General features: G+C 52.7%; 8 protein-coding genes across 8 annotated transcripts; 5 read left to right on the top strand and 3 right to left on the bottom strand.

Moving 5' to 3' along the window:
- Positions 1 to 435: 435 nt before the first annotated feature.
- J4E88_002048 (uncharacterized protein) lies at positions 436 to 969 on the top strand (the record flags this gene model as incomplete). Its single annotated transcript, XM_049395714.1, has 2 exons — positions 436 to 661; positions 710 to 969. The coding sequence occupies 2 exons, from the start codon at positions 436 to 438 to the stop codon at positions 967 to 969; spliced, it is 486 nt and encodes a 161-aa protein (XP_049258118.1).
- A 725-nt stretch (positions 970 to 1,694) lies between these two features.
- J4E88_002049 (uncharacterized protein) lies at positions 1,695 to 3,104 on the top strand (the record flags this gene model as incomplete). Its single annotated transcript, XM_049395715.1, has 2 exons — positions 1,695 to 1,886; positions 1,938 to 3,104. 2 exons carry the CDS (start codon positions 1,695 to 1,697, stop codon positions 3,102 to 3,104), a joined length of 1,359 nt encoding a protein of 452 aa, XP_049258119.1.
- A 1,266-nt stretch (positions 3,105 to 4,370) lies between these two features.
- Positions 4,371 to 6,999, bottom strand: J4E88_002050 (uncharacterized protein; the record flags this gene model as incomplete). Its single annotated transcript, XM_049395716.1, has 3 exons — positions 4,371 to 6,486; positions 6,534 to 6,929; positions 6,977 to 6,999. The coding sequence occupies 3 exons, from the start codon at positions 6,997 to 6,999 to the stop codon at positions 4,371 to 4,373; spliced, it is 2,535 nt and encodes an 844-aa protein (XP_049258120.1).
- A 236-nt stretch (positions 7,000 to 7,235) lies between these two features.
- J4E88_002051 (uncharacterized protein) lies at positions 7,236 to 8,501 on the top strand (the record flags this gene model as incomplete). The annotated part of the gene is made up of 1 exon (XM_049395717.1): positions 7,236 to 8,501. One exon carries the CDS (start codon positions 7,236 to 7,238, stop codon positions 8,499 to 8,501), a length of 1,266 nt encoding a protein of 421 aa, XP_049258121.1.
- Positions 8,502 to 9,370: 869 nt separating this feature from the next.
- J4E88_002052 (uncharacterized protein) lies at positions 9,371 to 10,603 on the bottom strand (the record flags this gene model as incomplete). Its single annotated transcript, XM_049395718.1, has 1 exon — positions 9,371 to 10,603. The coding sequence occupies one exon, from the start codon at positions 10,601 to 10,603 to the stop codon at positions 9,371 to 9,373; it is 1,233 nt and encodes a 410-aa protein (XP_049258122.1).
- A 213-nt stretch (positions 10,604 to 10,816) lies between these two features.
- On the top strand, positions 10,817 to 11,872 carry J4E88_002053 (uncharacterized protein; the record flags this gene model as incomplete). Its single annotated transcript, XM_049395719.1, has 1 exon — positions 10,817 to 11,872. The coding sequence occupies one exon, from the start codon at positions 10,817 to 10,819 to the stop codon at positions 11,870 to 11,872; it is 1,056 nt and encodes a 351-aa protein (XP_049258123.1).
- Positions 11,873 to 12,936: 1,064 nt separating this feature from the next.
- Positions 12,937 to 13,687, top strand: J4E88_002054 (uncharacterized protein; the record flags this gene model as incomplete). The annotated part of the gene is made up of 2 exons (XM_049395720.1): positions 12,937 to 13,205; positions 13,258 to 13,687. The coding sequence occupies 2 exons, from the start codon at positions 12,937 to 12,939 to the stop codon at positions 13,685 to 13,687; spliced, it is 699 nt and encodes a 232-aa protein (XP_049258124.1).
- A 3,528-nt stretch (positions 13,688 to 17,215) lies between these two features.
- Positions 17,216 to 17,913, bottom strand: J4E88_002055 (uncharacterized protein; the record flags this gene model as incomplete). Its single annotated transcript, XM_049395721.1, has 2 exons — positions 17,216 to 17,380; positions 17,623 to 17,913. 2 exons carry the CDS (start codon positions 17,911 to 17,913, stop codon positions 17,216 to 17,218), a joined length of 456 nt encoding a protein of 151 aa, XP_049258125.1.
- Positions 17,914 to 22,003: the final 4,090 nt, after the last annotated feature.

Below are 22,003 nucleotides of genomic sequence, written 5' to 3' on the forward strand. Positions count from 1 at the left end.
CGCCGGCGCGCCGATCAACCACGGCCTCAGGCGACTGGGGGCGGGTTTCGTCGTTGCGAACCGGAGCAGGCACCACGATGCTGTTTGTACAAGGCGGAGAGGTCTCTGGCGTGCTCGTGTCGTCATCCACTGCTGGCGACGCGCATCCATCGCCCCTGGACGGAACGATGGACGTGACGAGGCTGGAGAGAGAAGCTTGGAACAGGCGTGTGGTTTTGTCGCAGAGGCGCCACGAGCACGGGCCCCACGCCAGCCAATGGACGGCAGGTGGGCTCCACCGTCGCCAGATTTATCTTGCTCGTACTACGCCGAGCAGCCTACAGCGACTCACCCCCAGCATCCAGGACACCGCGGCCCCCTCGACAACGTCGCGCCGCCCTCCCACCGCCCACGACCAATCCGCCGCTGCAGAGCGACCCTGCGCCACCGCCTCGTATGCCTCGCGGCGTCAAGAAGGAGGAGAGCATGCAGGATGCAGACTACTTGCCCGACGCGTCAGTGCCCGCCATGCCAGACGCGAGCAATGGCGTAGGCGGGGCAGACACGCCCAACACGGACAACATCACCATCAAGAACCACTTCCCCGTCGCCCGCATAAAGCGCATCATGCAGGCCGACGACGATGTCGGCAAGGTCGCCCAGGTCACGCCCGTCGTCGTTTGTACGTACTGCCCGCGCGACACTCTCCAGCATATCTAACTCTCCACAGCGAAAGCGCTCGAGCTCTTCATGATCTCCCTCGTCACCAAAGCCGCCGCCGAAGCCAAAGCGCGCAACTCCAAGCGCGTCGGCTCCATCCACCTCAAGCAAGCCATCACCAAGACCGACCGCTTCGACTTCCTCAACGAGATCGTGTCCAAGGTCGCCGACGCGCCCGAGAAGAGTGAGGGCGACATGGACGTGGATGGCAAGAAGAAGAAGACGACAAGCCGGAAAAAGAAGAAGGCAGAGAGCGATGACGACTTCTGAGTCTGAGCGCGCCGGTAGTGACGGACCTCGACGTCTTCTCGATATTAGGGGGAGCTCATGTCGCCAGGTTTCCACCTTCTGGCACCCACCTAGCCATGATCAGATACACGGTCGCCGTCTCACATGGACGGGCGCCACAGTTTTCTTTCTGCAGTCGCACGTCTGGCTGACTCCATTTCACAGCCGGGTACGACATATCAAGACGACCCTTCAGGTTGTCAGGCGTTAACTATCTCCCGGGCATTGCATGGGCGGCGTTATTTTGTTGTTGCATGGACCACGATACCAATGAATACGGATGCATGATTCTTCCCACTCGCTTCTTCTTCCCCCATTCCTGTCGCTAACGGAACAATTGTGCCCGCGGCCCGAATAGCGCGCAGTAACGTCACGATTGCAGTTTACGCGGTTTTGCAGCCGATGGGTAAAAGGCGAAGCAGGAAATGCGCCCACCAACCAGGTTTCCTCCACCCGCGCAATTTACCCGACCATCTCCGCAAATCCCCACATGCTAACGGCACCCCAGATACTCTTTCAGGACAGCCTGTAGATCGGTTCCTGCGCCATACCAGATCTATGTTCGTGTTCCTGCTTAGCCTCTCTTCTTTCCCTACCTCCGTAATTTGGGGCCCGTACACGATGTAGTATTAATCATGCATGAGCCCCAGCGCTTTTCCTCTGCAGGATTGTCATTCTCTGAACCTTCGATTGAGCATTGAACCAGCATGATCTTCTCCAGGTTAGCAGTGCTCCTTGTGGGCGTTGCAGTGTCCGTTCAGGGCCATGCCATTGAGGTTGAGAAGAGGGTTTCCGACAAGCACACCACTCGACCTAACCCTTCCAATGGCCACTGGGTCGATGCATGGGCATCAATGCCACAGCTCACCGAGCCTGCGAACCTGCCTCCAGCTCCATTCGTACGTCCACCTATCAAGTCTTCATTTATGCTGTACTAACACATCATACAGAACCAGACAGGCGCAGTCTTCGTGAACTCGACAGTTCGACAGACTCTGTACATGACCACTTCGGCCAAGCAAATCCGTCTGAAATTCTCCAACGTGTTTGGCGGTTCCAATCTTCCCATCACCGCTGTGACAGTCGCGCTCCCGCTGAACCAGACCGCCGGCATCCATCAGATTCAACCCAAGACCGTCCAGAAAGTAACATTTGGAGGCAAGGATGGTATCAGCGTGCCAAATGGCGCACTCGCAGTGTCCGACCCCATCAACTTCGAAATCAAGGCGCAGCAGATCATCACCGTCACTATGTACCTTGCAAGCGGACAAACCACAAACAGCATCACCAGTCACCCCGGCTCCAGAACAACCAGTTGGTTCCAGTTTGGCAACGCAGTCTCTTCGGCTAGTCTAGACATTAGCAACTCTACTACACAATCCGTGGCGCATTGGTACTTCCTCTCCTCCATCGAAGCTTGGGTACAGCCACGCGTCGGCTCCCTCCTCATCGTCGGCGACTCGATCACCGACGGCCGTGGATCTACAACCAACCAGAACAACAGATGGCCCGACCTCCTCCTCGCACGTCTCCAGAAGAACCCCTCCACCAAGTACATCTCAGCCGGTAACTTGGCTGCAGGCGGAAATCGCATACTAGCCGACGGTCTCGGTCCCAACGCTTTCGGTCGCATCGACCGCGACGTCCTCGCCCATCCGGGTGTCAAATACGCCATGATTTTCGAAGGAGTAAACGATATTGGAACCGCAGCGACAACGCCTGAAGCACAAGAACAAGTCTACCAAGGCCTGACTCAGGCATACGAACAAATGGTGACCCTCATCCACGCCCACGGCATCCCCGTCTTCGGCGCCACTATTACACCTTTCAGCGCGCCAGCCAATTTCACCCAGCAACCCTACTCCGATCCCGAGCGCGAGAAGACACGTCAGCGCATCAACACATTCATCCGCACATCGGGTGTTTTCGATGCCGTTGTGGATTTCGACCAGTTCCTTGCCGACCCCAGCATCCCCAGTCAGCTAAACCCGTTGTACGACTCAGGTGATTATCTCCATCCTGGCCCTGCTGGATACCAATACATTGCGGATAAGTTCCCTATTCAGATCTTTGGTATGTGGGCGAATGGTGCGGATGAGTTTAGTTGGGGTATGTAGGGCACTGGAGATGGCCATGTCGTAGAAGTTGAGTCTTTTGGAAATGTATATAATGAAATGGACCGTTCGATATGTCACTCTTGTCGCTACTGTCTCGTGAAGACATGATTTCCGGCCATGAGTGTTTTAGTATACAAGAGACAATATGTGCGAGCATAGAAGGAACGGAAGATTGCAGGGCTAAACTTTGATACCCATTCTCGATTGCACGGGATCATGGAGGGGCTCATCGTTTCCAAGCCTTTTCCAATTTCGAACTCTCACACAAAGTGCGTATATGCTCCATGAGATGAACTCCGAGTCTTGCGAAGCAAGCTCAAGCGTGCAGACATAGACAGGTCTCGTAGTCTTTTCGTTCTGGGGATCTCGAACAGACATCATGTAGTCCATGTATTCTTTTGAACGATCCCCACGATGTTTTTGATTTTTGGAGTAACTTGTTGGAAGACAAGCAATGTGGATGAAGAGTTTTTATATCCTGTCACTCCCATCGTTTGTCTCATCTCGCGCACGCACGCGACGTGTTCTATGACTCTTTCACACCAACAGTACTGCATCGCATGAGCCACACGTTCTTGGCGCACCGGGGTCATTACTGTAAAGAGATGCCATGTGTTATGATCTTCCAAAACGGGTCTCAAACCCGCCATGTAGTGGTGTGCGCCTTGTCGGCTTGCTATCAAGCTTCCTGTTCGACTCTTCGCTTGCCATCTACAAAATCCAATTTCGATGTAAAATCAGGGAAGCTACAAAGATTGCCGGTCTCCTCTCAGGTTTCAATACTCAAAGTGCGCGTGGTTTTGCTTGGGAGGCTTTATCGCCATTCAATACCACCTTCATGTTTCGTGTGGCGATTATTCTGCTGGAACATAGAACGACCTATTGGTTTTCAAGTTATCCTTCGTCGGAAGTTCAGAAAGACATGTAAATGGAAATTTTGACCCTAACAACGACGGGATGACCCAAGTGCCCGTCTCACCAATTTGAGACTCGAACGTGAGGCGTACTATTAAGCATAGTTTTAGGAACATCGCCAGATCTGCCGTGAACGAGAGGTTAACTTTATATATACATCAGCAGGATATCTATGTATTTGAGGTATCTTCCCTTGAGCAGACCAAAGTTGCAATCGCAATTTAAACGCCATTTTAAAACCACCCACGCCTGAAAATCCATATCGGCGAGAACACCATCGCATCCATCCCAAATTTGATATCAAGAAGACAAAAGCCATGCATATCGTAGTCCATCTGTACGGCGTCATAATCATACGATGCCTTGCGAGAATCTTTCAACGCCGTTCTTGATCTCCCTGACAATCTCCACTGCCTCATTGGTGCTTTGAGCTTCAAAGTCATATCGCTTCGTCTCGCGCTCCTTGAAGACGATGACCCGGAACATCTTGGGATGCTTCTTGCTGACCTTGCTACCGACCACACTGCTGAAATGCACAGTGGTCGTTTTGCCCTGGCCTTCGACGCCAAAGCCACCTCGCGCTCCTGTCTTGGACTCTCCAGGCATGATATGGATGTACTCGTTATCGAGAGCAATGATGCGAGATGTAGAAGAGGCAAAGGACATGGGCTGTTTGCGAAGGACGGCATAGCGGCGGTAGTAGTTCGTTGCTGTGAGAGCCAAAGCACCGGAGTCGCCGTTCCTGGCGAGTGGATGGATGAGACCTTGGCCAGAGACGGCGGCGTTGGTTCGGTCGCCCTTCTTTGTCTTCTTTGGCGCGCCACCGGTACTTATGATGAGTGGTGCATTGGGTGATGATGACCCTGGCGATCCCGAAAGCCCGTAGACACCGTCGCCAACGAAACGGCGACGCACAAGATCCAGATCCATACGCGTGTCTAGAGCCTCTACAGTGCGGTCAGGTGGCGCTACCGTAGTGCTGCCGCTAACTTTGAGGATATACAAAGCTTTCTCTAAGCGCAAGTCGTGGCATACTTGATCGAAGATATCAGCAATGTAAGTGTCAGTGGTGCAGGGTATATTGAAGTGTTTCGTGTTGAAATTTTCGTCAGTGAAGTGGACGTTGACTGTCTTGGGGGCTCCCGTGCGGCTAGCAGCATGTGTTTGTGGGACTTTTGGCACGTCGGCAAGGTTACTGGTATCTTTGCGCGTCGCAGTGGGCGCAAACGAAGGGCCGGTGATGGGATTCCTGAAGCTCTTCGCGCGACTTGGAAGAGGCTTGAGGGGCTTCTTCTCTTCCTTCTCGTCAGGACCATCGGTTTGCGACGCGACTGCACTAGCTGCTTCCTGACTGTAGATAGGGGTGAGCTTCTCGTTCTCGCCAAACTCTCGTTGAGATGCCTCAACAAGTGCGAACTCGTCCCATGGCTTATCTCGTGCTCGAGGTCGCATGCCACGGGCGTTGTTCGAAGCGAAGTCTTTCAACGGCTTGTTCCTGGTCAAAGGTGGGAACTCGTCGTCAACCTCGCCGTCATCGTACATGCGCATGACCCAACGGTTGACATTCATCTGTTCGGGCGATAGCGGCGGTTCCAGCTTCTCTTCCTGATATCGATGTAGTGCATACCCGATTGCTTCCGCGACAGTAGGACCCTCGCCTTTGTCACTGAACTTCCGAATCAGCAGCTCGACAGGCTTTGAAGGTTTCGAAGAGAATGGACAGTAAAGTTTGATGTATAAAGGATTCTGCTGAGCTTCGCTAGCAGCGTTCCACATGGCAAAGCGCTGTAGCGGATTCGATGGCTTCTGCTCCTTGGCTCGTAGTGCTTGGGTCAACGCGCTCACTGGCAGTACGAAACTGATGGGTCGCGGCGGTGGCAGTGCTTGTAATGTTGGTGCGATTGGCTCCTTCTTCTTCTTCGGTGACATGTTTTGGAAAGGCGTCAAGCCCGGCATGGTGGGAAGGTCGCCACCTGCGGGAGAGGAGTCCAGCGGATCACCTCCTGCACCGATGAGAGACGCGCTATCGTCGGAGCCAGAGAATTCGGATGTGAGGGAGTCATCTGATTCATCTCCTTCGTCCAGAGCTTCCAGGCGTGCGCGTGCGCGTGCGCCGCCAGCCTCCCCTGAGTCTTCTTCGATGCGCTTGGAAAGCATTTGGCTCGCACCTGCGGCCTTGCGCGGGTTGACTCTTCTCTTTCTGAATGACGAATTGTCAAACTCGTTCTCCGAAGACATCTCACTGCTAGTTATGGTGTCCCTTCTTGGTCGGGTTTTGCCCACCTCTACGGTGCCCAATGATCCTCTTCGCAATACGTCGTCCGGCGGCCGTGATGGAGACGTGATCATAAGTGAAGGGCCTTCTCCAGCTTCTGCCAGCTCATTGCGTAGGGCTGATCCAGGCATGGGCGACGATCCTGAGCGCGTCCGTAGCGGCATCTTGGTGAACTTGATCTGGTTGGCTGGTCTAGCAATCCGTCAGTTCAGTCCATGGAGCGCGTGATGATCAGCTACCTCTGCGCATCGTCATCGTCATCGCTCTCGTCGCTCAAGTCACTGCTATCATCTTCTTCCAGCTGTTCCTTCCTCCGCCTCCGTTTCGCATTGAGCGTAGGCCCGACCGTGTCGTTGCTTGCCCCTCCAGTGACCATGCCACCCTCGTCGTCATCTTCGCCAAAGCCCTCTGGCGACTTCAGGCCAGCTGACCGCGGGGCCTGGAAGTATTCCGAAGTGATCGCGGTGGGTATGGGTGGGGAGTAGGTGCGCTTGATGTCGGCGGCATTGGGAACCCAGCCTGCGGCGCGAAATGCGGGGTTGTTCAGGACGCTCGAGTCTACATTGATCAATCGTTCGCCTACGCCGTCTTTGATCGAGGAGAGGTACGCGGTTCGAAGCTGATATAGCACAAAGCTGCCCAAGTTAGCTGCGGCGTGCGCCACGGGGGCAGGTGGGCTTACTCTTCGTTCTGAAGGAGCGACATGGTGGGAAGGTCAAGGTATCATAGTCTCGTAACAGAAGGGTATGCTCAGACCAGCTGAAAGGGTATCATGAAGCCATACAGCGAGGCCGCAGTGACGCATGTGGGGAGGTGAATGCGTGCCCTGGACCCTGGCTTGGCATCGGCCCTTGTCCAGGCGCGCGTGCAGTGAGATCATTGTCAACTTTCCGACTTCTTGCGCCCAACACAAACCTCTTGACGACCGCGACCCAGCCACGATGAACCTACTCGCCGGTTATTCCGATTCAGAATCTGATGGCGAAGCGCCCCCCGCGCCGAAAATAGTCGCGAAACCCACTGCGAAACCCGCCTTCCAAAAAGTCGTCGATCGCTCCAACCCAGGACGGATCAAGGTCAACCTCCCAGGCGCGTCGCAGTCGCGATCGGAGAAAGACGATATCCAAGATGATGCGCCACCGTCGAAGAAGCCGCGTCTGGGCGGGGGCTCGTCATTTGGCGGCTTCAACGCAATGCTACCTGCGCCGAAGAAACCAAACGTAAACGCCATCACAGCATCCGAGGGTTCAAAGACGGGAAGTAGAGGGCTGGGGAAAGGACTCGCATCTGGAATAAATCTTAAGACCGGCGCGGAGCCTGCATTCAAGAGGGAGTCAAAAGTGGAGGCAGAGGAGTATGACGAGACTGGCAACCCGATAAAGAAGGAACCTATGAAGAGAGAAGACTTTCGGGCAATGCTGAACTTGCCAACACCCAAATCCGAGACAAAGACAGAAACCAAGCCTCAGATAGCGGAACATGAGATGGACGTGGAACCTGGGCCACAGCACGTATCTAAGCCAGCGACGCCACGCTTTGTACCTATGTCTGTCGGCAAGGGAAAGAAGAAGAAACCCACAGCACCTCGACCGGCAGCCGCAACGAACGAGACGAGCACCGTGACAAGCACAAGCACATCTACGCCGCAATCGCAACTACCACCTCCTGAAACGAAGCCGCGCAAACCCAAGGTCTCTCTCTTTAGCGTCTCCAACGAAGCGGAAAGCGCTCCTAAAGAGACGGCTGATGGGAACTATCAGCCACTACTCTATGGTGCAGAAGAGGGAGGGGAAGTCGCCATGGCAGAGGCCGTCTATGACATGCCCCCAGCAAATCAGTATTCACAATACCCTCCTCCCTCAACAGGTGGACAGGATCCGAATAACCTCACCAATATTGCTTCCGAGTTGAACTTGTCAGAAGCAGAGCGCCGACAACTTTTCGGCAAGAAAGGACGCGGTGGTCCAGACTTCTCTGGTGCCAAAATCCAGGATTTCAACACAGATATGGAGTACGCGCATAATGAGAAGCTACGACAACAGGGCGAATCAGTACAGCATAACCCGCTCAAATCTATATCTGGAACTGGAAAGAACAGTCTTCGCAGCCTGGTCAACGTCGCGACGACCCAGAAAGATGCACTGGAGGACCATTTTGCTGCCGGTGCTCGCAACAAGAGAGAAGCAGGCAATCGATACGGCTGGTAATATTGCGGGGCATATCCATCTTTGTTGGGAAACAACACATAAGTAGAATATGATTTATTTGGCTTCTCAGAGCCGATGGCGCTGCCATACACTCCTGGGTACACCTTCTCTTCTGCTACTGTATCTGGTGAGCCGAATGATGAAGTATTCGCACTTCGTCCATGACGTCCTCTTCACACCTTCTTTTCGTCCTCGTCTCGATCTCGTTACATAACCCTACACTGTAGTTTTAGACTGTACCATAGTGTTAGTGGTCCTCGCCGATCGCCGCAGTCCTACCGTCACTCTCGGTCACATGCGCCAGGTCTAAGACTAGACGCGTCAGCGAATAATGGTACCTTACTTCCAGCTTATAAATTTAACAAGCGACATCCCCGTTGTGGACGAATCTCTAACGGAATTCGCCAACACTTCCTGAATTGAGCAGGTCAACTTCACCGCCATTATGATGGCTCTTCGCATGCTTGAAGCCGTGAAAAGGACTGATACTTTCCTATTTCATTGACTGCAGGATGGCCGAATGATGTGAGTCTCTGACCTGGTCGAACCCATCGAACCGTTTCTGGTGCAATTCGCCGAGAGCAGCGTGTTATCGAACGAACATAGAGGCTCACGGGATGATGGAGGCTTGTGGATTAGAGCCGATGGGGTTTGGTTTTTTGAGTGGCATAGGTGAGATGCACGAGGTGGATGATGGGGCGCGGAGGGATTGAGTGTTGCTTTGGTGTTTGATGCATTATGACAGTACGTTCCCGGCCTCCTTGCTATTGCGTGTTACTGGTGTATGGGTTTTGAGGAGGCTACGATGACTTCAGACTACTTGATTAGAATCGCACAAGTCAATATATATTGGGTATCACAACGCTACTTCACTTCCCAGCCGCAGCTTTAGCAGCAGCCTCCTTCTCTCTCTTCCTCTGCAGATACCTCTCCTTGGCACTACTGATGTCCTTCTCTGTCTTCTGACTCTTGCGTGTATGCTCCAGTTTCGCTTGTTCCTCAGCTTCTTCATCTGCTTTCCGCTTGTTCGCCGCTTCAATCTGCTCGGCTACCATCTGCGTCTGGCGTTCGCGTTGTGCATTCTTGCCGGTTTTGGGTTTCGTCCATGCTGATTGCGTTTGGTTTGCAGCAGTGGTGGAGGCAGAGGCAGATGAAGCGGGCTTGGGTTTCGCAATGATGTTGAGGCCTGCTGAGAGGAGCTGGCGTTTGTCCGCGATCTGCCCATCCTCGTTGAGAATGACGTTCTTGCCCTGTTTACGTAGCTCTTCGACGATTTCGGCGTCTGTCTTTTCCTTCTCTCCCTCCTCAACAACGGGCTTCACACCATCCTTCAGTGCTTGCGCCGCTGCTTCCATAGCCTCCTGATGCCGTCGTTCCTGTTCCGCGAGCATCTGTTTGTGGAAGCCCTGCATACCAAACTTCTTCTTTTTCTCTTCCTCCGCTTCTTGCCGCTTCTTCTCTTCTTCCTCGGCCTTTCGCGTCTCTTCTTGTTGGGCTTTGTATGCGCCGGTCACAAACTTCTCCTTGTCCGCAAACTCGTCGCCTTCGGCTTCACGTTCGCGTTGGAGTAGTTTGTCGCGTGCCCGTAGTTGGTCCTTCTTGCGTTGTTCGGCAGATTCGAAGAGCGCATCCATGTACTTGGGTTTCCGTTCCGCGGCGCTGTCGCGTTCAGCAGCTTTTTTGGCGGCGCTGACCGCGTGGAGCGCGTCGTATGCAGCATCATAGTCGTATATGGTGGCGTCGGCTTCTAAAGCTTCCTGTGCGCGTTTCTCGGCTTCTGCAGCGCTGGCGGAGTACGCGATGGCGGTGGGATCATCTTCTTTCGGCTTGGGTTTCTTGGACGGAGGAGCTGGAGGCTGGCCTTTCTTTGGTTTTGAGGGCGCTGGTTTCGAGGGTTCTGATGAGGTAGCGGCCAGAGTGTCTTCGAAGTTCAGCTCGCCGATTTCCTGGGCGCCGTCCGCCGCTTTGGATTTGCCTTTCGCATCTTCCTCCTCTTCGTCGAACAGCGGCTTCTTCTTCTTCCCCAGAGAAGGCTTGGCGGCCGATTTCGCGAGTGGATTCGCGCCCTTGTTCTTCACATTGAGTCCGAATTTGAATGACATGTTGATGTTGAGTTGGGATGGTGTCAGAGTCGCGACCGCGAATTGGGCTGTCGCATGCCAAGGCGCGCGCGACCAGTGAAATCATCGACACCTCCGCGCCTTCTCCGCAATTCACGTCCCTTGGTTCGCAATGACTGCAGACACGTCAACCCGCACACCTTGTACGAATATCACTCATGCATGAATGTCGATTAAACCACCATAGTCCTCATCATGGAGGAGCAGGCTAGCGATCCACCGGCGGAGAGCCTCTACACCACGGCCAAAGCGTCACGATTTCACTTCAAGTCTGGGTCCAAACATCGCTCAAAGCGTCACAAAAGCGAAAGCAAGGACGAAGATACCGATGACCATACTTCCAAGAGACACAGGTCGGATCGGACCAGCGAAGAACGGCGCAGCCACCGCGACTCGAGGCGCAAACATAAGCACAGGCATCGCTCTTCCGACCAAGATCGTCACCCGACATCCACACGAGACGGCGCCTACTACGACCCTGATTACCGTCACCGCGAATCATTATACGACAACTTAGAGGATCTAGGTACAGGCTCTCCAGGCCCAGCTCCCGATGACGCTTTCCGCGAGTCGCTGTTCGATGCGCTTGCCGACGATGAAGGTGCGGCGTACTGGGAAGGTGTATATGGCCAGCCCGTACACATATATCCCGACACAAAACCCGGCCCCGATGGAAAGCTGGAGCGTATGACGGAAGAGGAGTATGCGGACTTTGTGCGTACGAAGATGTGGGAGAAGAGCCACCAGCACATTGTGGAAGAACGCGAGGCGAAAGAACGGGCGCGTCAAAAACGAAAAGCGCAACGTAGTCAGCTTGATGAGGAACTCGAGCGGGAGGAAGCAGAAAGAGAGAGCATGCGACGCCGCATGGAAGAGAGCCTGCGTCGGGGCGAGGAGCGGAAGAAAGCGAAGGAGGCAGAGGCTGCATGGGAAAGTTACACGGCCAAATGGGACAGCCTGAAGAATGCCCAGGGTCTGGACAAGGAGACAGATGCGAAGGTCAGCGAGATGATCCCATGGCCTGTAGTGTCTGGCAGAGCAAATCACGTCTCCAAGGAGGAAATAGAGCGCTTTTTCCGGACCACAAAGACGTGGAAAGAGGACCCTGCGTCACTACTGAAGGCGGAGCGCGTGCGCTGGCATCCCGACAAGATGCAGCAGCGATTTGGACAGCATATTGACCCTGAGACTATGAAGTTGATCACGGCGGTTTTCCAGGTTATCGATCGACTGTGGAACGACCGACGTTGATCTGGATGCGGACCTCAACAGCCGACATCTTGCTTCGTCTTACTTTCTTCATTCCAAGATACCCCAGGGAGCACATTGTGTAGTCCCATCTGTCAGCCGGCATACCCATCAATGAATATCGGCCTCGGCACCAGATTAATATCAATCGTACTACATCGTTGCCTCACTTCTTGGCATCATGTCACCGTACTTTCAAATCGTTAATCTCCGGCTTCCAAGAATCTTGGAAAGATCTTGGCGCAATGTATCCATGACGAAGCAACCGGGCTGAGACAGTTAAGCACGACGATCTTCGCTACAAATGCGCTGACAATGCTAAGTGACCGGCTAAATGCTTGGTCCCAGACCAAATGCTTTTGCCAACACCATCGGTGAATATATCACCTATGGTCATCTGAGCATGTCGCATGCCCAGCTGGATAAAATGCAAATAAGTTGATGATGCGGAAATAAAGTGGCTTTACTGCATGCATCGTGGGTTGGCGCGGTGCTTGACTGAGCTTAATCAAGATGCAAAAGCTTGTGCAGATCAACATGCACACGTTCAGGTACCGCAATGCGACGATAAGATGGTTTTCAAAGATACGGAGGATCAATCCAGAACGCAGCGGGTCAACATGTTTCTCGACTGGCCAAGACGTTTTCCGCTCCACTCTTGTCGCACCACAGTATATCGGGCCTATAGCATGACAGGTCCACACAGAACGCATCTCCAGCGGAAATGAATGTTTCGAGTTTCAAAACTACGCCTCCACAGCTGTCCAACCATCACGTTCAGACCCTGAATACCCGGTGGTTCGATCTTGTTTTTAGGACACGGCTCCACACACGGCGACGGGACGTAGACATGCTCCCATGCACTCCACAGTTACTACCGCTGGTATACGCCAGGTGCGCCTGCCCGGCAGGTGCCCTCCAATTTGTAAGGCTCCCTCGATCCGCAGCCGCAGTTCACTGGCGGTCCCTGGTAATGATCAGCACGGTACAACGCATCCACTGGTATATAAGAGTCCCAACTGTCCTCGAAAGAAGGACACCAAGCATCTCCAACTTGAATCAACACAATGGTTGCCTTCTCTTCTATCATTCTCGCTCTCGGTAGCGCCACTGCGGCTCTTGCCTCGCCCCTCGGCCTCATCCTCGATGCTCGTGCTCAGGAAGAGTCTGCCAACTTGACTGCTCGCGCCACCCAGCCAGGCGAAGGCACCAACAACGGCTACTTCTACTCGTTCTGGACCGACAACCAAGGCCAGGTCACCTACAACAACGGCGCTGCCGGAAAGTACGATGTCCAGTGGTCCAACGTTGGCAACTTCGTTGCTGGCAAGGGATGGTAAGGCACCCTCAGAACCCACGCTCTCCACTCTGCTAACTCTCTTCGTTAGGAACCCCGGCTCGCCTGACAAGGTGGTCAAGTACTCTGGTACCTGGAACGCTGCCAACGTAAACTCCTACGTCTCTCTTTACGGATGGACTCGCAACCCGCTCGTCGAGTACTACATCGTCGAGACCTACGGCTCTTACAACCCCTCTTCTGCTGCTCAGAAGAAGGGTTCCGTCACCTCTGACGGTGGCACATACGACATCCTCCAGACCACCCGCACCAACCAGCCTTCCATTGACGGCACTGCTACTTTCCAGCAATACTGGTCTGTCAGGACTAGCAAGCGCGTCGGTGGTACCATCACTGTCAAGAACCACTTCGATGCCTGGGCCAAGTACGGACAGAAGCTTGGTACGCACTACTACATGATCCTCGCTACTGAGGGCTACCAGAGCTCCGGATCTGCTAGCATCACCGTTGAGAGCGCTTGAAGGGTTGCGCTTGCAAAGCAAGGGGGTCAAAAAGCCTGAGGGCTTGAATTCTTGTAGATATATACACACGCTTTATCGTTATTAAAAATGCCATTACATTGCGCAGTACACTTGGATAGCAGCATGAGTCGGTGATTACTATGCCTGGAGGAATGCAGTTGTGATGAGTCGGAGGAATCAGGGGGCAAGTAAGCCCGACGAACCGGTTCGCGGAGCAGGCCCAGCGCGCGCTGCCGAACGCGCTAAGAACGTGTCACCTCTCCATCTACATCAGCCTTGCAGCACAATAGCCCTGGAACACTTTCCGGTGCCGGCTGGCTCATCACGCGATGTGCCATTGAAATTAACACGTCAATGGGATTCGTTCAGATCGTTTCCCTGATATCGCTTGCCCTACCGTTTCTTGCTGTTGCCTAGATTCATCACGATGGGTTCAAGCTGTTTCCGTCAGGCTCCAGTGACTGACAGATGCCCAATATATCGGTCGCCCTCCGTGTCCAGTGCGAAGTCGTCGATATTCAACATGGCAATGGCCAGCTATCCTAGCTTGATTAAATTGGAAGGGATAAAGGCGAACCGAGGAGAGGATAAGCAATGTTCAAAAGTGTTTCTACAAGAAACACTCCTTTGATGCTCAGGCTCCATGCTCAAAAGCTCGACCAAAGCATTCAAAATTTCAGAGAGTGACAGTTCGTTGCCGATAGCTACGCGGACGGGTTAATAGATGGTAAGGCAGTACTGCGCGCAAAAGGTAACACTTCCGGGTACCAAGACTTTATATTTGTCTAGCATATCACACGAGTGAGCACTTCACCTCCATCTGGGCACGACAAAATTAGGCTAACAACAGTTAGCCAGGCAAAAAGCCGAGCAAAGAGGCGGGGAAAAAAAGATCAGAAACATACATGCGCCGTCCGCCCCACATGCAAAAAAAGGCTTCAAAACTTCAAAAACATACAACAGCGGGGATTCCCCGGTGGTCACCCACCCGAGTACTAGTCCGCCGGTATCTTGCTTAAATATGGCTGAGCGAACGGGAAGCCTTGCTCTCAAGATCCAATGGTCGTATGTGCAAGATCTTGAAGTTGAGAAGAATATATTGTCGATGTTTCAGCGGATCGTACGCGCGAGGAACACCAGATCAGTACGAACACTATGGGCATTTTTTTGCGTCTTGCATCACGAATTTATGAGCTCTCCTGTGTATTCAATATCCGGTTCTCAATCAGAATCTCCTCCGTTGATGTGTTGACCGCAATACCGACCCGACAACCAGGTCTACACCACATTTGGCCTAGCGTATTGTGCTGGGCAGGAACGAGATTCTATACATGGCTCGGCGTAAGCGCTAGTCCCTGTATGTCTACCGAGTGACGCTCCTGTTGACGTTGATGCGGCGTGGTAGTACATGTGGCGTGGTACCTAGGTAGCTTCACAGCAATCTCTACCGCGCAAAGCTTCCAAGGTTTCCACTGATGTAGTGTTGTCGTATTTTACTCTAAGACACTGACTTCTTTGCCTCACTTGCACCACCCTTGTTTGCTTCCTATTCCTATTACTGAGCTGGGCAACTGGGTGATATCCCTTGACTTCTAAGGTTTCTCACCGCTACCACGCAAGAATGCCCTTCCCAATGGAACAAGTATCGACCGATGTCTTCGCATGTATAACGGAACACCTCTGTAGCAGAGACCTATGTGCAATGGTCCGCGTCTCCAAAGCCTACCGCTCTGCTGTACAACCCCTTCTCTGGACCATCATTGAGATGCACCGCCCAGGCTTCCATACGCAAACCGCACATAACGCGCTCCGAATCGAAGAAGCTACAAGTCGCATGACGCCGCATTATAATACCGGTCCCCGAAGCAACACGCAATACCAGTCAGCTCAGAAGGCGCTCATTCAAGGCGAGAAGTTTCTCAATGTATTCTCCAGTGGTGAAACACCAGGGAAAAGGCTGGTCGAAGAGAGGAAGAAAGAACTAGGCGCATTGGTGAGGTGGCTCTGTTTGCCGACGCATTTCGCCGCACCCAATAGCATGGCCCGAAGCTTTGCACATTTTGTGAATTTGGAGCATCTAGAGATTTCGTGTTATTGGAAACCAAATTCAGGCCTGGATGAATCCAAGGTACAGCTGCCAGGATTGCGAAATTTGAAGACGCTCAAATTGCGTGGTTATTTCCCCGAGGAATTTGTCAGATGGCTTCTCACGGAACCTGATCGGATCGAGGAACTTCATTTGGCCGTCTTGGATCGTCCAATCGGCTGGTCGGATTCCGAGAATGCTATACCAGAGGGTCAGATATTTGATTATCTAGAAGAGATGACGGAAGGAGGGCGTACGAAAGTCGAAGAGGTGGACTTGGAGGGTCAAGAATATGTTACCGCTCGTGCTCTTGCATGCCTGGTTCCTGAAAGCATATCGAGACTGGTAAGTCTCAAGACACTGCATCTTTGCAAGCCTGGAGTTGGTACCGAGTACGAGCAAAGAATGATGTACTATTCTACGCCATCCGACGAGCGAATTCTGAGGGAGTGGAGCGCTCTGTTCAGAGCGACACGAAAGACGCTGCAATACCTTATCCTCGATCAACGACCCATCGCCGAAGAGAACACGGGGGATAGCAATAGTAACAAGGTAAGTCTGTAACGTATTGACGCATGTGAAACATACACTGATTCCATACATCTACCTCCACAGTCGTATATGAGAGAATGTGCGAATGGCCCTTCTTACGATCGATTTGTCAAAATAGTGCTTCCTGAGTTACTCGACTCTGAGGCTTACCCAGAATTGAGAACCATCCGGCTGTTTGGATTTGAGAGACATGATGAAGGGGTCGATGCGAGTAATAATTGTGTGAACTACCCCAATCGCAGTGTCGATGTACCAGGCCAACTTAGAGCGAGATTTCCTGACGCTGAGGTGTCAGACTACGCTGGTTGCCGGTTGGTCATGTGCAATTGGTCGGGAGAGCTCGAGACTTGTAAGTTCATGGACGGACGCTACTGCGTACCACTAATCTAGCCAAGATTCTGATCTTTGAGTAGATGGAGACGTATTGAATAGCTATGATACCGACGACGATGAATAGTTTCCAGGAAAAAGAGGACAGTGCGTATGGTTTTCAGGCCTTCATTGTACTTGGTATCTAGGTTCAATCAGAGTTGAAGGTTATTGGCGCTTTTGTCTGATATCATGACCTACAACAAGAGCTTAGGAGCTACGGGATTTTCCGCTGCCATGTCTGCCTTCGCTGAACCCCTAGCTCGACAAGCTTGGCTACTCCCTCGTTGATTTTAGCTTTTGGTATTCAAGATCGTAATTGAACGTGCCCTCGGTTCCCAAAGTAGTCGTTTACTTCGGCCTGGATCGCAGCATGTGAAGTAAGGCAGCTGCGATAGACTATCAAGTGACTAACGCGTCACAACCAAAGCGTCCGACACAATGTTCATAAAGCTATATCTCATAACTATCAAGTATACATTAGTCGTACAGAATATATACACTTCGTATTCGAGCCGCGATCAAGCAGCCTTCGTCCTAAGCTGTACACCATGCCAGCTCTTGATTTCGTCTTTCAGTACTTCATTGACCATCTTGTGTTGCTTGATGGCCGTCAAGCCTTTGAACTTAGGGGACTCGATCTGGATGGCATACATGGACCCGCAGCCGCCGCTTATATCTTGTACCTGTGCCCTACATGTCAGCGATCGTTCGTTCACTAACTGAAGCACACTCATATTCTGCAGACGTGTTGCTAATGCTTCGACATCTGATGTGCGTCCAGACTTGCAATATACCCCGCAATACTGATATGACGTGCATGCTCGCGGTGCAGTAGTCGGTCGTGCGATCGGTGTGGTCAACGCATAGCGCTCCTGACTCCGCACATACGCATCTCCAAGCGAGAAAGCGGGGAAGCATTACATACCTCCAGCTTCACGGGCTCCAATTCCGCTTTGATCTTGTTGAAGACGTGTAATTCTGCCTCGTTGAGGTAATCCGGTGCCTCAGGCGCCGCGCTGGCTGACTGCGAATATGATCGCGTGCATAGCGTGGGCAAATGTGACTGTCGTGATAGGCTCGATCGCAAGACTGACGACTGTTGTGTTCTACATAGTGCAGAGGTAGATGTTGTGAGGAGACGCGAAGTCGGTCGTAAGCATGGCGCTGTGGCTGCGGAGGCTATGCGGCGAAGAAGAATAGCCCTGGATGGTGCCATTGTTGCGGTATGAGGGCTATGAAACGAATGTCAGCTATTGCCTCTGGTTTGTCGTGTCATTGGTGTGCTAAGAGAGTAACATGCTTACAAGATCTTGTGCGATGGTTGACGCGACGACCTGACCGACGTTTGGCAGTTCGTGAAGTTCGGCATCGCGAACTTCGTCATAGGCCCGAGCGTCTGCCGCCAAATCACATGCCTCGATTACTAAGTTGCACTCAGATGCTGATGCTGCTGTGCCCATGATTGCACAATCTTCAATTTCACTGACTGAGTTGCAAAATATCCAGTCAGCTTCGCGTTGTCCACCGCTGAATTTTCTCGATCTCAACACCAAGTGGCAATATATGTTATCAGAGGCTAACCCGCGCGTAGCCTGTGTTGCACAAGATGCCCAGGTGTGTTGGGGCAGGCTGGCGTGAGGGATGCCGGCCCACCTAGTATCTCGAAGTACCTCAATGTACCTCTTGTATCGCCAATCTTAGGTTCGCACCGATAACAAATTCTATTAGCAAAGCGCAACGTTCAAGGTTTGCAAATTCGCACATCACTCCACCAGGCATATTCACAACATTGAACGGTGGATGTGTCTCCACAGTTCGTCTCCGCTCCATGCTGATGGCGGAGTGCATATCACGGCACCTCAGCACACCAGGCCACACTTCACAAGCTTACATGGGTTTTAGGGAAACAACATCCAAACGACGGACCTGGACCCCTCATTTCCAAGACACAAGCGGCCGAGACCGTTCGGACCCTGATCAGCGAAGTGCAGCTTGCGACGCATGCTTCCACATGTTGAGGACAGGGTGGGAGCACCAACACTCCATCAGGACGTCCTAAACGGGTCGTCGCACGCCAGGAGGCTGCTTCGAGCCAAGCTTTGCATGAGGTGTACGCCACATACATGGGCTGAGCCTTCCCGCTTGTCAAAGGATTCGTTCAACCGATTCAAGGAACGGCCTCGTCTTCCGTCATATCAAATCCTTGGGCGCCTCTGAGGCATGAGAAGAGATCATACTGCAGCCACATGACGCATTATGGATTCTTCGGGTCTTCCCACTACGACATCAACTATTGACGATCACCTTGATAAGGCGGCTGCATATCCGTGGAGGTCCTATGGTCGGAATTTCTGGTAGAGGGTGTGCCGTCCAACGTCTATGTTCGGTTTTGGCAGCCACGAATCCTCCAATTTAGGCCATTTATCCCGATGTAAGGGTATATCGAGTTCAGATTAAGACGCATGGAAGGAGCCAATCAGCCGCGCGGCCTTCGGCACTTCACAATCACGGTAAAGTAGCTACACCATGGAATACGCGCTGGTAAATACAGACGCAGATTTTGCTGCTATGTATAGCTTCAAAACGGACGCGACTGCAACTTTTGTCGCAAGTTGATGGAAGAAGACTTGATCTGAGCAATAGCATACCACTGCGAGGCGAACCTTGACAATCGCAATCTAAAGAGCATCGTAAAACAATATGGTTCTGAGAGGCACCGTGGAGCGGTAACGGTTACATAGAATGAAGAGACTCAATGATACAACCAAGACTTCACAGCCTTGCCATTCATCAGTCACTTCTGCGATTGACCAAAAACCAGCAACAAGTTACCAGAATGCGCACCTTCGTTCCGATCAGTGCTCTGGCAGCACTGGTTTTAGCAGTTCCATATCCCCAAGCTACAGACATTTCGATCGCTCCAGGAGCAACTCTCATTTCACTCTCAGCAATCCTATCGACATCGACTATTGCCACGCCAGATTCCACTTCGCTGAACATCCCAGTCACAGCTTTCCCGACGAGTGATCCCAGTTCAGACGACGACGACGATGAAGACCCAGAGTTGAGTTCGTCGAAAAGGCCACCTCATTGGGAGCCAATCCCAATCTTTACGAAGAAATGCCAGTGCCAATTAGCGACAGCTCGGTACCCATGCTGGGCAACAGATGCACTACAGGTAGGTTGACGTACATGATACGATGGATTCAGCACATTATGGTTTGTCTAACACAAGCACCAGAGCTGCCACTTCGAAGAGAACTTCTCATACGGCTGTTACATGCAAGCCGTGGGTGGATGTCCAACACCAACACGCATCGTAAGTGACTCACGTTCTCCATGAGATGAAGGCGCTATACTAACACCTTGCAGTGCAGCAACCTCTTCCAACCTACGCCTCGTCCTGGACCTCACCCATGTGAATTGGGCCCCAATCCACCAGTTGTGACAAGCTTTCCTACCCTCACCGGTTCGCCAATTGCCAACTTCACTCTACCAGTCATACCAACTGCGAACGTGACACTGCCTACGGTCTCTTTGTCGAGGAAGGAGAATGGATTTGCGTAGGACGAGGCGGGAAGACCTTACACGCTGGGAGAGAGGCTTTGGCAAGATTGTGCGCTTAGAAATGATACTCTCCCGATACAGAAATACGTACCATCCAGATGCAACATATTCCGCTTACCTCTAGAGCCCTCTAGGATCCCAACGTGCAAATTGCTCCTCTCGCATGTCCCACTGTTACTCATCGCTAGTATACTGTATTCAACAGTTGCGACACGATCTTCACCACCGTGAAACCTCCCGACCAATATCCACCCGTTGCATCGCGCCCATCGCGCCTCTACAACTATCATCTCCGTCCCGCGAGCATCGGAAGCCTTCCTCACGCAGCCTTAGCTTCCGCCGAGTGACTCCCCATCCATCGTCTCCACAGCGCCCACCTATTTTGCGTCCGACGTCGAACTGAATGAATCATCGGCCATACCTATAGCCGGGGGGTCAATGTGATTTTCCGCGGGGCTGAGCGAGGCGCTTCACTGCGTCGCGCTACACATCCGCCATCTATTGGTGCACAAGCGAAAAGTCGGATCAGGAAATATGGGACACTCAACGCGTGGCTTGTAAGAGAAGAGAGATGGTGGGATAGGGTAAGTAAGGGGTGGACGTGATGGGATGGAAGACCCACTCTCAACAGTTCGAGTTTGCAGCAATTGTGCTAAAGACCTAGTCCACGGCCCAATGCGGGGCTCGCTCACCCACGCAGGAAAATGAGTTTCGTCGGCTTTCTCGCTACAAGTGTGGAGACTGGAGTGCAGAGCCCAACTGTCAACTGAATGTCCTGTGCTCAACGCGGTTGTCGTGTGGAGAGCCACGGTGGAGAATGGAGTAAGTCATACGGTAGTGCGTGTAGTGGGCCAACGATCAAGGGTTTGATGTCATGGCCGGAAACGTCCGATGGACTTCACATGTCGTCGTCTCGGGTATTTGAGTATGCGGGAGGTCGAGTGGGTGAGAAGTTTGCATATGTCAAAGCCTAGGCGTTGATCGGACCCTGGGGTTCCAAGGACGGAGATTGGACCCTTGATTTTTTCGGATAGAGTTGAGCCGCAGGGTCAGTAATGCTGTAATACACGAGGAACCGTGGTACGGACGTATGATGGCGGCCTTCGGACTTTCGATATGTTTTCGGACCGCGGAGAACGCGAGACTGGCTTGGAATACGGTCGAGGTTGCTGTTTATCGCCCATCAATTGAGGATCCGCAAACATCTTGCTCCGTGCTCTTGACGATCAACGCCCATAGTCACCGTCAAACGGTCGAAGCCATCGTTGTGTACCGTGGATCCTTCACCGCTCGCTCCCCGCAATCGACAATCTCCGCATCTCTTGCCCCAGGCGCACAGATTCTCGCCAGAGCTGCATGTGACGCCCACCGTTCACACCATCCTCCAACCTTTGCTCCACGGAGAATCGATCCCAACCCTCCTCTCCCCACATGAGCTCCTACAGTAGCATCCCAACGGTCCGCAGAATAAGCTCATCCGCCATCTAGCATCGCGTAGCACGCAATCTCTCAACACACCATATCGCGCCTACCTCGACCCCATTCAGAACGCCACAAGATCCGGAGTATACTCCATAAAACACCTAGACCCTGCTTTCAAGGCGACAGGGTAAAGGGAGGCCCCGTGGACCCTGCCTAGATTACCTACAGCCGCCCATGCTACTGACTAACGTTAATCTGCTGCTAGACGCTCGTTCTGACCGGATGGTGGCCAACGTGGTGCGTATGCTCATAGATGT

Source organism: Alternaria novae-zelandiae (genome assembly GCF_023758075.1).
Source record: "Alternaria novae-zelandiae strain BMP 2774 chromosome Unknown scaffold_3, whole genome shotgun sequence".
Taxonomy (NCBI): domain Eukaryota; kingdom Fungi; phylum Ascomycota; class Dothideomycetes; order Pleosporales; family Pleosporaceae; genus Alternaria; species Alternaria novae-zelandiae.